General features: G+C 30.1%; 1 protein-coding gene across 1 annotated transcript in view; it reads right to left on the reverse strand.

The window, feature by feature from the left end:
- The window catches only part of LOC133618002 (alpha-2-HS-glycoprotein-like), a 19,748-nt gene that overhangs the window by 2,521 nt on the left and 2,227 nt on the right, over positions 1 to 15,000 (reverse strand). Inside the window, exons 2-3 of the mRNA XM_061978452.1 lie at positions 2,110 to 2,220; positions 1,805 to 1,889 (exon numbers count right to left, since the gene is read on the reverse strand). Of these exons, the coding sequence (XP_061834436.1) occupies positions 1,805 to 1,889; positions 2,110 to 2,220 (196 nt within the window). The remainder of the gene's footprint in view (positions 1 to 1,804; positions 1,890 to 2,109; positions 2,221 to 15,000) is intronic.

Genomic DNA, 15,000 nt, shown 5'->3' on the forward strand with positions numbered 1-15,000 from the left:
AGCAAAGATAGGCTCCAGCGACCCCGAAAGGGACAAGTGGTAGAAAATGGATGGATGGATATATTGTGTGTGTGTGTGTGTGTGTGTGTGTGTATACATATACATACTGTGTATATCAGGGGTCCCCAAACTACGGCCCGCGGGCCGGATCCGGCCCCCCAGCATCCAAAATCCGGTCCACAGGACGTCCCAAGTAAAAAAATGTTTTTTTTATTTTTATTTTTTGTTTTTTATTTATTTTTTTTAAATCTTTCCTTTCTAATCCATTTTCTACCGCTTGTTACTCTTGGTGTCTCCTAGCCGCTCAGGCAAATCATATTGTCTAAAAATGCATTTTCCCATTGATGACGTGACAATGTTAAATGTTGATGAACATCAATGTTAATTGATGTTAAATGACCAAACGGATTATAAAGACAATGCATATGCATATATATATATATATATATGCTACCAACCATTCACGAAACCCAACACAACACTCCAATACGTGCACCATGACATCAACCACCCACCCACCACCACGAAAAGAATACCTACCGGAATTAATAAAAGGCTATCGATGCTGTCATCTAGCAAAGCTGAATTTGACCAAGCAACCCCCCCGTACCAAAAAGCCCTTGATGAAAGCGGATACAATTTCACCCTCACCTATGAACCCACGCCAGGAAACCAACCGAAAAAGAACAGAAAACGAAACGACATCATCTGGTACAACCCCCCATACAGCAAAAACGTCTCAACTAACATTGGACACAAATTCCTCAATCTGATTGACAAACACTTTCCCAAAGACAACACCCTAAGAAAAGTATTCAACAAGAACAACATTAAATTGAGCTACAGCTGTATGAACAATATACGACAAATCATCTCAAACCACAACAAAACAATTGCAAATGAGCCGTCGGCCCCCGGACAGAGCGACTCCAAAACTAACAAAGGTTGCAACTGTCGAAAGAAACCTGATTGCCCTCTCAACGGGGGGTGCTTACAAACATCAGTTGTCTACCAATCTAAGGTAACACGCAAGGACATTAACACATCCGACACATATGTAGGATTAACTGAGGGAGAGTTCAAAACCAGATGGAACAATCACAAGGCTTCTTTCAGGAACCAAAACCGGCGGAATACCACAGAACTCAGCAAACACATTTGGGACCTCAAAGACAATAATGTTGAATATTCAATAACATGGCAAATTCTTGCATCCAGCACACCTTACAATAGTGGTAATAAAAGATGCAACCTATGCTTGAAAGAAAAACTGTTTATTATTTACCGTCCAGACCTGTCATCCCTCAACAAGCGCAGCGAAATTGTAACAGCATGCCGCCACAGACGGAAACACCTCCTAGGTAACACATGAGCCAATCACCACGCCCCTACACCAGCCTGTACCCACCCACTCTGTGCCCTATATAAACCATGGTATGTGAATGCTCCCATTAAAATCTCCTGATGATTGAGGGAACCCCCCCCCCCCCTCATGAAACAGGCCTGTAGAGATGAAATAGTCTTGTGATTTTTTTCCCACACATACATACATATATATATATATATATATATATATATATATATATATATATATATATATATATATATATATACAGCCTGGCCCCCGGCCAAATTCTTTTAACCCAATGTGGCCCCCGAGTCAAAAAGTTTGGGGACCCTTGGTGTATATAGTGGTGGAACTTGGAGAGCCAAGTGTTTTCTGAGGTTGTACTTGGTAAAAAAAAAAAAGTTTGAGAACAAGTGTTCTAGAAGATTCAGGAAGAGAAGAGGAAAAGTGTCTCACCTGGTGTGGTGGTACACTGGTGACGGGTGACAGTGGTCCCGCTTAAGTGTCTTCTCAACACGACGGTGCAGGTGGCAGCCGCGCCCTGCAGCAAGACGCCATGAGGAGAAAACTATTAAGCATTGCTTGATTGGTCAGCATGCACAGAAAGAAGGGCGGGAAGACCCAAAGTAGACTAAAGCAGTGGTCTTCAACAGAGGGTCCACCACCCCTATGTGGCCTGCGCCTATCTCCATTAGTTTGGGGTTCCTTGGCCTGGAAAATGTTGAAGACGCCTGTATTTAAATATGAAGTAAAACATTTACCCCTTCACTCATCTCCAACACCTCACAGTCCTCAACAGCTTTGGGGTTGGTGAAGTGACATCTGGTCTCCCTGAGCGCCAGCTGCAAATCTATGTTGCAACCGTCAGCCGTCTGTACAAAACAAACGAGGACGTCAGACATTTATGCCAACAACCATTTGGTTTGCTTCATCAAATCAGGTCCTTGCCCCCACCCAAACACAAGACATGAAGGCCAGAACTCTTTAAAGCGCCCATGTGATGCATGAGTGGATCTTGAAGTTCAGCCAAAGGGCCTGGTGGCCTCGGGGACAAATCTGGCCTATGTACTGTATATGCAAAGCTTTACAAATATATTACAAAATACCTATTCTGTCTCTGGTGGTTTTTCACCTCAGCTTTAAGTGTCGTAAAGAGCTTGGGAGGGACTTGTGACTTGAATTCCCTGGGAGGAACAACTGGTCCAAAACGCAACAGTTCAAAACTTGGGAGACAAACATTTTTGCAGCAAATTCCTTCACATATTAGGGTTGCGTTGACATTTCACCCTTCCCGGCAAACAGGCCATTAGGGTCCAAACTTGTGGTTTATATATCTGAGGCATTCCTCAGGGCATCTCTTTAAGTCAGGCCTGGGCAATTATTTTGACTCGGGGGGGGGGGGGGGGGTATATCTATTTTTAGGAACACTAATACAAAACCTCACAATAATGTCTGATTGAATGCTAAAAACGTTATGACAGACCGCCTTAAAACATTTAATGGAATTTTACACTTTTCTATGAAGCATAAAACCCTGAATATTGACAACATGTGAACGTCACACCCCCTCTCCATTTACATATTTTACAATCAAGCGAAACGCAACAAAAATGATTTTCAAGGTAAAAAATGATTTTCAAGGTAAAAAATGATTTTCAAATTTTTTTAATTTAAAAAAAAAAAAAAAAAAAAAATTTTATTTTTAATTTTTTTTAACTTTTTTAACTTTTTTAAATTTTTCAAAGTATTTAAATTTATTTTAACTTTTTTAAATTTTTTAAATTTTTTTAAAACAATTTTAAACAATTTTAAAATGTTTTGATTTTTTTAAACAATTTTAACAATTAACATTTTTTTTTAGGGTTAGGGTTAGGGTAACATTTTTTTTAAAAAGTTAAAAAAAAGTTTAAAAAAAAGTTTAAAAAAGTTTTTAAAAAGTTTTTAAAAAAGTTTAAAAAAGTTTTAAAAAGTTTAAAAATATTTTAAAAAAAATAAAAATATTTTAAAAAAAATTAAAAAAAATTTAATTAAAAAAAATAATTAAGAAAATTAAAAAAAAAATTTAAAAAATTAAAAAAAATTAGAAATTTTAAAAAAAATTAAAAAAAATTAAAAAATTTAAAAAAAAATTCAAAAAGTTAAAACAAATTTAAAAATAAAAAAAAAGTGTTTTAAGTTAACACATGATTTTCAAGGTAAAAAATGATTTTCAAGGTAAACAAATGATTTTCAAGGTAAAAAATTTTTTTCAAGGTAACAGTTCAAAACTTGGGAGACAAACATTTTTGCAGCAAATTCCTTCACATATTAGGGTTGCGTTGACATTTCACCTTCGCTGTCAAACAGACCATTAGGGTCCAAACTTGTGGTTTACCTATCTGAGGCATCCCTCAGGGCATCTCTTTAAGTCAGGCCTGGGCAATTATTTTGACTCGGGGGGGGGGCCAAATTTAGAGACAAAAAATGTGACTGGGGGCGGGTATATCTATTTTTAGGAACACTAATACAAAACCTCACAATAATGTCTGATTGAATGCTAAAAACGTTATGACAGGCCGCCTTAAAACATTTAATGGAATTTTACACTTTTCTATGAAGCATAAAACCCTGAATATTGACAACATGTGAACGTCACACCCCCTCTCCATTTACATATTTTACAATCAAGCGAAACGCAACAAAAATGCAACAAACAACGAAATATGAACGCGAAGGGAAAAAAATAAACCCACCTACAATCTGATGTATCTGATATATCACTAAGCTTTAGAACTTTGTTGTAAAAATCTCCTTCCGCATCTGTCCCTGACACCCACATTTCAGGCTGTGGAAACGCTCCCCACCCACACTGCTTGGTGCCTGGTCTGAGCTGCTGTGACGTAGATTACCATAGTAACTAATGAAATTACCATAGTAACTAGTATATTCCAACCATTGAAAGACTTAGTATAGTTGAAGACTGCCGGTCTGAATTTTTTTTTTCAAGGGTAAAAATGATTTTCAAGGTAAAAAATGATTTTCAAATTTTTTTAATTTAAATTTTTATTTTATTTTTTTATTTTTATTTTTTACTTTTTTAAATTTTTGTAATTTTTCAAATATTTATATTTTTAAAAACTTTTTTAAATTTTTTAAAAATTTTTAAAACAATTTAAAACAATTTTAAAATGTTTTGATTTTTTTAAACAATTTTAACAGTTAACATTTTTTTTTAGGGTTAGGGTTAGGGTAAAAATTTTTTTAAAAAGTTTAAAAAAAGTTTAAAAAAAGTTTAAAAAAGTTAAAAAAAAGTTTGAAAAAGTTTTTTAAATTTAAAAAATTTAAATAAAAAAAAATAAAATAAAATAAAAAAATAAAAAAATTAAAAAATAAAAAAATAAAAAAATTTAAAAAATTTAAAAAAAATTTAAATTTTTAAAAAAATTAAACAAAAATAAAAAAATTGAAAAAATTAAAAAAATTAACAAAATTAACAAAATTAACAAAATTAACAAAATTTTAAAAATTTAAAAAATTTTAAAATTTTTTAAAAAAAATCAAAAAGTTAAAACAAATTAAAAAATTTAAAAAAAGTGTTTTAAGTTAACACATGATTTTCAAGGTAAAAAATGATTTTCAAGGTAAACAAATGATTTTCAAGGTAAAAAAAACACTCTGTGGAAACACTCCCCACCCACACTGCTTGGTGCCTGGTCTGAGCTGCTGTGACGTAGATTACCATAGTAACTAATGAAATTACCATAGTAACTAGTATATTCCAACCATTGAAAGACTTAGTATAGTTGAAGACTGCCGGTCTGAATTTTTTTTTTCAAGGGTAAAAATGATTTTCAAGGTAAAAAATGATTTTCAAATTTTTTTAATTTAAATTTTTATTTTATTTTTTTATTTATTTTTTTTACTTTTTTAAATTTTTCTAATTTTTCAAATATTTATATTTTTAAAAACTTTTTTAAATTTTTAAAAAATTTTTAAAACAATTTTAAACAATTTTAAAATGTTTTGATTTTTTTAAACAATTTTAACAATTAACATTTTTTTTTAGGGTTAGGGTTAGGGTTAGGGTTAGGGTAATTTTTTTTTGAAAAAGTTAAAAAAAAGTTTAACAAAAAGTTTAAAAAAGTAAAAAAAAAGTTTTAAAAAGTTTAAAAAAGTTTAAAAAAGTTTAAAAAAGTTTAAAAAAGTTTAAAAAAGTTTAAAATATTTAAAAAAATTATAAATATTTTTTTTAAATTTAAAAAATTAAAATTTAAAAAAATAAAAAAAAATAGAAAAAAAAAATAAAAAAAATAAAAAAATTTAAAAAAAAATTAAAAATTAAAAAAATACAAAAAAAATACAAAAATTACAAAAATTAACAAAATTAACAAAATTTAAAACATTTAAAAAATTTTAAAAAAAATTCAAAAAGTTAAAACAAATTTAAAAATAAATAAAAAAGTGTTTTAAGTTAACACATGATTTTCAAGGTAAAAAATGATTTTCAAGGTAAACAAATGATTTTCAAGGTAAAAAAAAACACTCTGTGGAAACACTCCCCACCCACACTGCTTGGTGCCTGGTCTGAGCTGCTGTGACGTAGATTACCATAGTAACTAATGAAATTACCATAGTAACTAGTATATTCCAACCATTGAAAGACTTAGTATAGTTGAAGACTGCCGGTCTGAAATTTTGTTTTCAAGGGTAAAAATGATTTTCAAGGTAAAAAATGATTTTCAAATTTTTTTAATTTAAAAAAAAAAAAATTAAAATTTTTTTTTTTTTTTATTTTTTTTTTAAATTTTTTAAATTTTTTAACTTTTTTAACTTTTTTAACTTTTTTAAATTTTTTAAATTTTTCAAAGTTTTCAAATTTTTTAAATTTTTTTAAACTTTTTTTAATTTTTTTTAATTTTTTTAAAACAATTTTAAACAATTTCAAAATGTTTTGATTTTTTTAAACAATTTTAACAATTAACATTTTTTTTTAGGGTTAGGGTTAGGGTTAGGGTTAGGGTAAAAAAAAAATTAAAAAGTAAAAAAAAAGTTTAAAAAAAAAGTTTAAAAAAGTTAAAAAAAAGTTTAAAAAGTTTAAAAAAGTTTAAAAAAGTTAAAAATATTTAAAAAAAATTATAAATATTTTTTTTAAATTTAAAAAATTTAAATTAAAAAAAAAAAAATAAATAAATAAATAAATAAAAAAAAATTAAAAATTTTAAAAAATTTGAAATTTTTAAAAAAATTAAAAAAAATTAAAAAAATTGAAAATATCAAAAAAATTAAAAAAAAGTGTTTTAAGTTAACACATGATTTTCAAGGTAAAAAATGATTTTCAAGGTAAAAAAAATGATTTTCAAGGTAAAAAAAACACTCTGTGGAAACACTCCCCACCCACACTGCTTGGTGCCTGGTCTGAGCTGCTGTGACGTAGATTACCATAGTAACTAATGAAATTACCATAGTAACTAGTATATTCCAACCATCGAAAGACGATAGTTGAAGACTGCCGGTCATTAGAAAACATCACTGCACATCATAATGGCAGCTATAGTTTCCATCTGAAAGATCTAGAAAAAATTATTTGGGAATGCCCGGCGAGCCAGATTGAAAAGCTTAAAGGGGAACATTATCACCAGACCTATGTAAGCGTCAATATATACCTTGATGTTGCAGAAAAAAGACCATATACTTTTTTAACCGATTTCCGAACTTTAAATGGGTGAATTTTGGCGAATTAAACGCCTTTCTAATATTCGCTCACGACGTGGCGTCACATCGGGAAGCAATCCGCCATTTTCTCAAACACCGAGTCAAATCAGCTCTGTTATTTTCCGGTTTTTTTCGACTGTTTTCCGTACCTTGGAGACATCATGCCTCGTCGGTGTGTTGTCGGAGGGTGTAACAACACCAACAGGGACGGATTCAAGTTGCACCAGTGGCCCAAAGATGCCAAAGTGGCAAGAAATCGGACGTTTGTTCCGCACACTTTACCCACGAAAGCTATGCTACGACAGAGATGGCAAGAATGTGTGGATATCCTGCGACACTCAAAGCAGATGCATTTCCAACCATAAAGTCAAAGAAATCTGCCGCCAGACCCCCAGGAAAAGAGAGCGGATGAGGGTATGTCTACAGAATATATTAATTGATGAAAACTGGGCTGTCTGCACTCTGTTGAGACTGACCAACCTGACTCGTGATGCTGTTGAGGGGCTTGCTGAACAACCTGGGTTTGCTACGTCACTGAAGGGGGTCTGGCAAAGTGGTGACTTTCGAGAAATGCTAGTTTCCTTCCCTGAGAGTGACGACATTGACATAGATTCCATCCGTTTATCTCCCATGTAACTATGCTTTTAATTTTTTACTAGCTTGCTCAAAGAGGGGCGTATTTTAGAAGTGTTGTACTAGTGATAAAGATCTTTTTAGAAGATCTGAAGGGGGAATTGTCGGAGGCGGATATTTACATATATCCGAATTTAAGTTGTACTTCTTTCATTTCTTAGTCATATTTGAAAACAGCTGGTGTTTTCCATTTCTTCTCTTGATGCTCTGTCAGCAAGTATACTGTGTGTGTTAACCTTGAGTTCTTTGGAATGTATTATGACTAGGGAGACGTTGTGCTTGTATTATGGCTAGGGAGGGGGAAGGAAAGAGGGGTTTTTGGCGTTGGGAAGACAGACCATTTTGGGAGGCGCAATAGAATGTTCTAGGGTTAGACTGGTCTCAAAATGTATATTGGCAAAGCTTTGAAAATATACAACAAAATACCTATTCTGTCTCCGGTGGTTTTTCAACTCAGCTTTAAGTGTCGTAAAGAGCTTGGGAGCGAATTGTGACTTGAATTCCCTGGGAGGAACAACTGGTCCAAAACGCAACAGTTCAAAACTTGGGAGACAAACATTTTTGCAGCAAAATCCTTCACATATTAGGGTTGCGTTGACATTTCACCCTTGCCGGCAAACAGACCATTAGGGTCCAAACTTGTGGTTTACATATCTGAGGCATCCCTCAGGGCATCTCTTTAAGTCAGGCCTGGGCAATTATTTTGACTCGGGGGGGCCAAATTTAGAGAAAAAAATGTGACTGGGGGCCGGTATATCTATTTTTAGGAACACTAATACAAAACCTCACAATAATGTCTGATTGAATGCTAAAAACGTTATGACAGGCCGCCTTAAAACATTTAATGGAATTTTACACTTTTCTATGAAGGATAAAACCCTGAATATTGACAACATGTGAACGTCACACCCCCTCGCCATTTACATATTTTACAATCAAGCGAAACGCAACAAAAATGCAACAAACAGCGAAATATGAACGCGAAGGGTAAAAAAATAAACCCACCTACAATCTGATACATCTGATATATCACTAAGCTTTAGAACTTTGTTGTAAAAATCTCCTTCCGCATCTGTCCCTGACACCCACATTTCAGGCTGTGGAAACGCTCCCCACCCACACTGCTTGGTGCCTGGTCTGAGCTGCTGTGACGTAGATTACCATAGTAACTAATGAAATTACCATAGTAACTAGTATATTCCAACCATTGAAAGACTTAGTATAGTTGAAGACTGCCGGTCTGAAATTTTTTTCAAAGGTAAAAATGATTTTCAAGGTAAAAAATGATTTTCAAATTTTTTTAATTTAAAAAAAATATTTTTTAATTTTAAAAAAAATTTTTTTAATTTTTTTTAACTTTTTTAACTTTTTTTAACTTTTTTAACTTTTTTAACTTTTTTAAATTTTTAAATTTTTTTTAATTTTTTTAAACTTTTTTAAAATTTTTTAATTTTTTTAATTTTTTTAATTTTTTAAAAACAATTTTAAACAATTTTAAAATGTTTTGATTTTTTTTAAACAATTTTAACAATTAACATTTTTTTTTAGGGTTAGGGTTAGGGTTAGGGTAAAAAAAATTTAAAAGTTAAAAAAAGTTTTAAAAAAAGTTAAAAAAAGTTTAAAAAAAGTTTAAAAAAAAGTTTTAAAAAGTTTTAAAAAGTTAAAAATATTTTAAAAAAAATTAAAAATATTTTTTTTAATTAAATTTTTTTTAAAAAAATTTTAAAAAATTGAAAAAATTAAAAAAATAAAAATAAAAATTTTAAAAAATTTAAAAAAATTAGAAATTTTTAAAAAAATTAAAAAAATTAAAAAAAATTACAAATTGATGATTGAATGCTAAAAACGTTATAACAGACCGCCTTAAAACATTTAATGGAATTTTACACTTTTCTATGAAGCATAAAACCCTGAATATTGACAACATGTGAACGTCACACCCCCTCTCCATTTACATATTTTACAATCAAGCGAAACGCAACAAAAATGCAACAAACAGCGAAATATGAAAGCGAAGGGAAAAAAATGAACCCACCTACAATCTGATGTATCTGATATATCACTAAGCTTTAGAACTTTGTTGTAAAAATCTCCTTCCGCATCTGTCCCTGACACCCACATTTCAGGCTGTGGAAACGCTCCCCACCCACACTGCTTGGTGCCTGGTCTGAGCTGCTGTGACGTAGATTACCATAGTAACTAATGAAATTACCATAGTAACTAGTATATTCCAACCATTGAAAGACTTAGTATAGTTGAAGACTGCCGGTCTGAAAATTTGTTTTCAAGGGTAAAAATGATTTTCAAGGTAAAAAATGATTTTCAAATTTTTTTAATTTAAAAAAAAAAAAATTTTAATTTTTTTTTTTTTTTTTTTTTTTTACTTTTTTAACTTTTTTAAACTTTTTTAATTTTTCTAAGTTTTCAAATTTTTTAAATTTTTTTAAACTTTTTTAAATTTTTTAAATTTTTTAAATTTTTTTAAAACAATTTAAAACAATTTTAAAATGTTTTGATTTTTTTAAACAATTTTAACAATTAACATTTTTTTTTAGGGTTAGGGTTAGGGTTAGGGTTAGGGTTAGGGTTAGGGTTAGGGTAAAAAAAAAATTAAAAAGTTAAAAAAAAGTTTAAAAAAAAGTTTAAAAAAGTTTAAAAAAAAGTTTAAAAAGTTTGAAAAAGTTTTTTAAATTGAAAAAATTTAAATTTAAAAAAAAATAAAAAAAATAAAAAAATAAAAAAATAAAGAAAATTGAAAAAATTGAAAAAAATTAGAAATTTTTAAAAAAATTAAAAAAATTAAAAAATATTAAAAAAATTGAAAAAATTAACAAAATTTTAAAAATTTTAAAAATTTTAAAAATTTTAAAAATTTTAAAAATTTTAAAAATTTTAAAAATTTTAAAAATTTTAAAAATTTTAAAAAAAATTCAAAAAGTTAAAACAAATTTAAAAATAAATAAAAGTGTTTTAAGTTAACACATGATTTTCAAGGTAAAAAAATGATTTTCAAGGTAAACAAATGATTTTCAAGGTAAAAAAACACTCTGTGGAAACACTCCCCACCCACACTGCTTGGTGCCTGGTCTGAGCTGCTGTGACGTACATTATTATAGTAACTAATGAAATTACCATAGTAACTAGTATATTCCAACCATTGAAAGACTTAGTATAGTTGAAGACTGCCGGTCTGAATTTTTTTTTTCAAGGGTAAAAATGATTTTCAAGGTAAAAAATGATTTTCAAATTTTTTTAATTTAAAATTTGTATTTTTTTTATTTATTTTTTTAAAACTTTTTTAAATTTTTCAAATTTTTCAAATATTTAAATTTTTAATTTTTTTTTTAAATTTTTTAAAAAAATTTAAAACAATTTTAAACAATTTTAAAATGTTTTGATTTTTTTAAACAATTTTAACAATTAACATTTTTTTTTAGGGTTAGGGTTAGGGTTAGGGTAATTTTTTTTTTAAAAAGTTAAAAAAAGTTTAACAAAAATTTTAAAAAAGTTTAAAAAAAGTTTTAAAAAGTTTAAAAAAGTTTAAAAAAGTTTAAAAAAGTTTAAAAAAGTTTAAAATATTTAAAAAAATTATAAATATTTTTTTTAAATTTAAAAAATGTAAATTTAAAAAAAAAATAATTTAAATTAAAAAAAAAAAAAAAAGAAAATGGAGAAAAAATAAAAAAATTGAAATTTTTTAAAAAAAATTAAAAATTAAAAAAATACAAAAAAAATAGAAAAATTACAAAAATTAACAAAATTAACAAAATTTAAAACATTTAAAAAATTGAAAAAAAAATTCAAAAAGTTAAAACAAATTTAAAAATAAATAAAAAAGTGTTTTAAGTTAACACATGATTTTCAAGGTAAAAAATGATTTTCAAGGTAAACAAATGATTTTCAAGGTAAAAAAAACACTCTGTGGAAACACTCCCCACCCACACTGCTTGGTGCCTGGTCTGAGCTGCTGTGACGTAGATTACCATAGTAACTAATGAAATTACCATAGTAACTAGTATATTCCAACCATCGAAAGACTTAGTTTAGTTGAAGACTGCCGGTCATTAGAAAACATCACTGCACATCATAATGGCAGCTATAGTTTCCATCTGAAAGATCTAGAAATTTTTTTTTGGGAATGCCCGGCGAGCCAGATTGAAAAACTTAAAGGGGAACATTATCACCAGACCTATGTAAGCGTCAATATATACCTTGATGTTGCAGAAAAAAGACCATATATTTTTTTAACCGATTTCCGAACTCTAAATGGGTGAATTTTGGCGAATTAAACGCCTTTCTAATATTCGCTCACGACGTGGCGTCACATCGGGAAGCAATCCGCCATTTTCTCAAACACCGAGTCAAATCAGCTCTGTTATTTTCCGTTTTTTTCGACTGTTTTCCGTACCTTGGAGACATCGTGCCTCGTCGGTGTGTTGTCGGAGGGTGTAACAACACCAACAGGGACGGATTCAAGTTGCACCAGTGGCCCAAAGATGCCAAAGTGGCAAGAAATTGGACGTTTGTTCCGCACACTTTACCCACGAAAGCTATGCTACGACAGAGATGGCAAGAATGTGTGGATATCCTGCGACACTCAAAGCAGATGCATTTCCAACCATAAAGTCAAAGAAATCTGCCGCCAGACCCCCAGGAAAAGAGAGCGGATGAGGGTATGTCTACAGAATATATTAATTGATGAAAACTGGGCTGTCTGCACTCTGTTGAGACTGACCAACCTGACTCGTGATGCTGTTGAGGGGCTTGCTGAACAACCTGGGTTTGCTACGTCACTGAAGGGGGTCTGGCAAAGTGGTGACTTTCGAGAAATGCTAGTTTCCTTCCCTGAGAGTGACGACATTGACATAGATTCCATCCGTTTATCTCCCATGTAACTATGCTTTTAATTTTTTACTAGCTTGCTCAAAGAGGGGCGTATTTTAGAAGTGTTGTATTAGTGATAAAGATCTTTTTAGAAGATCTGAAGGGGGAATTGTCGGAGGCGGATATTTACATATATCCGAATTTAAGTTGTACTTCTTTCATTTCTTAGTCATATTTGAAAACAGCTGGTGTTTTCCATTTCTTCTCTTGATGCTCTGTCAGCAAGTAAACTGTGTGTGTTAACCTTGAGTTCTTTGGAATGTATTATGACTAGGGAGACGTTGTGCTTGTATTATGGCTAGGGAGGGGGAAGGAAAGAGGGGTTTTTGGCGTTGGGAAGACAGGCCATTTTGGGAGGCGCAATAGAATGTTCTAGGGTTAGACTGGTCTCAAAATGTATATTGGCAAAGCTTTGAAAATATACAACAAAATACCTATTCTGTCTCCGGTGGTTTTTCAACTCAGCTTTAAGTGTCGTAAAGAGCTTGGGAGCGAATTGTGACTTGAATTCCCTGGGAGGAACAACTGGTCCAAAACGCAACAGTTGGGAGACAAACATTTTTGCAGCAAATTCCTTCACATATTAGGGTTGCGTTGACATTTCACCCTTGCCGGCAAACAGACCACTAGGGTCCAAACTTGTGGTTTACATATCTGAGGCATCCCTCAGGGCATCTCTTTAAGTCAGGCCTGGGCAATTATTTTGACTCGGGGGGGCCAAATTTAGAGAAAAAAATGTGACTGGGGGCGGGTATATCTATTTTTAGGAACACTAATACAAAACCTCACAATAATGTCTGATTGAATGCTAAAAACGTTATGACAGGCCGCCTTAAAACATTTAATGGAATTTTACACTTTTCTATGAAGGATAAAACCCTGAATATTGACAACATGTGAACGTCACACCCCCTCGCCATTTACATATTTTACAATCAAGCGAAACGCAACAAAAATGCAACAAACAGCGAAATATGAACGCGAAGGGTAAAAAAATAAACCCACCTACAATCTGATACATCTGATATATCACTAAGCTTTAGAACTTTGTTGTAAAAATCTCCTTCCGCATCTGTCCCTGACACCCACATTTCAGGCTGTGGAAACGCTCCCCACCCACACTGCTTGGTGCCTGGTCTGAGCTGCTGTGACGTAGATTACCATAGTAACTAATGAAATTACCATAGTAACTAGTATATTCCAACCATTGAAAGACTTAGTATAGTTGAAGACTGCCGGTCTGAAAAAAATTTTCAAAGGTAAAAATGATTTTCAAGGTAAAAAATGATTTTCAATTTTTTTTAATTTAAAAATTTTTTTTTTTAAATTTTTTTAATTTTTTTTAATTTTTTTTAACTTTTTTAACTTTTTTAACTTTTTTAACTTTTTTAACTTTTTTAACTTTTTTAAATTTTTCAATTTTTTTTTATTTTTTTAAACGTTTTTAAATTTTTTAAATTTTTTAAATTTTTTAAATTTTTTAAATTTTTTAAATTTTTTAAATTTTTTTAATTTTTTAAAAACAATTTTAAACAATTTTAAAATGTTTTGATTTTTTTTAAACAATTTTAACAATTAACATTTTTTTTTAGGGTTAGGGTTAGGGTTAGGGTAAAAAAAATTTTAAAAATTTAAAAAAAAGTTTAAAAAGAAGTTTAAAAAGAAGTTTAAAAAAGTTAAAAAAAAGTTTAAAAAAAAGTTTAAAAAAGTTTTGAAAAGTTTTAAAAAGTTAAAAATATTTTTAAAAAAATTAAAAATATTTTTTTTTAATTAAATTTTTTTAATTTTTTTTTAAAAAAAATTGAAAAAATTAAAAAAATAAAAATAAAAATTGAATTTTTTTTTTTTTTAAATTAGAAATTTTTAAAAAAATTAAAAAAATTAAAAAAAATTAAAAATTGATGATTGAATGCTAAAAACGTTAGACCGCCTTAAAACATTTAATGGAATTTTACACTTTTCTATGAAGCATAAAACCCTGAATATTGACAACATGTGAACGTCACACCCCCTCTCCATTTACATATTTTACAATCAAGCGAAACGCAACAAAAATGCAACAAACAGTGAAATATGAACGCGAAGGGTAAAAAATAAACCCACCTACAATCTGATATATCTGATATATCACTAAGCTTTAGAACTTTGTTGTAAAAATCTCCTTCCGCATCTGTCCCTGACACCCACATTTCAGGCTGTGGAAACGCTCCCCACCCACACTGCTTGGTGCCTGGTCTGAGCTGCTGTGACGTAGATTACCATAGTAACTAATGAAATTACCATAGTAACTAGTATATTCCAACCATTGAAAGACTTAGTATAGTTGAAGACTGCCGGTCTGAAAAAATTTTTCAAAGGTAAAAATGATTTTCAAGGTAAAAAATGATTTTCAATTTTTTTTAATTTAAAAATTTTTTTTTTAAAATTTTTTTAATTTTTTTTAA

The sequence above is a fragment of the Nerophis lumbriciformis genome, linkage group LG18 (assembly GCF_033978685.3).
Source record: "Nerophis lumbriciformis linkage group LG18, RoL_Nlum_v2.1, whole genome shotgun sequence".
NCBI classification, from domain to species: domain Eukaryota; kingdom Metazoa; phylum Chordata; class Actinopteri; order Syngnathiformes; family Syngnathidae; genus Nerophis; species Nerophis lumbriciformis.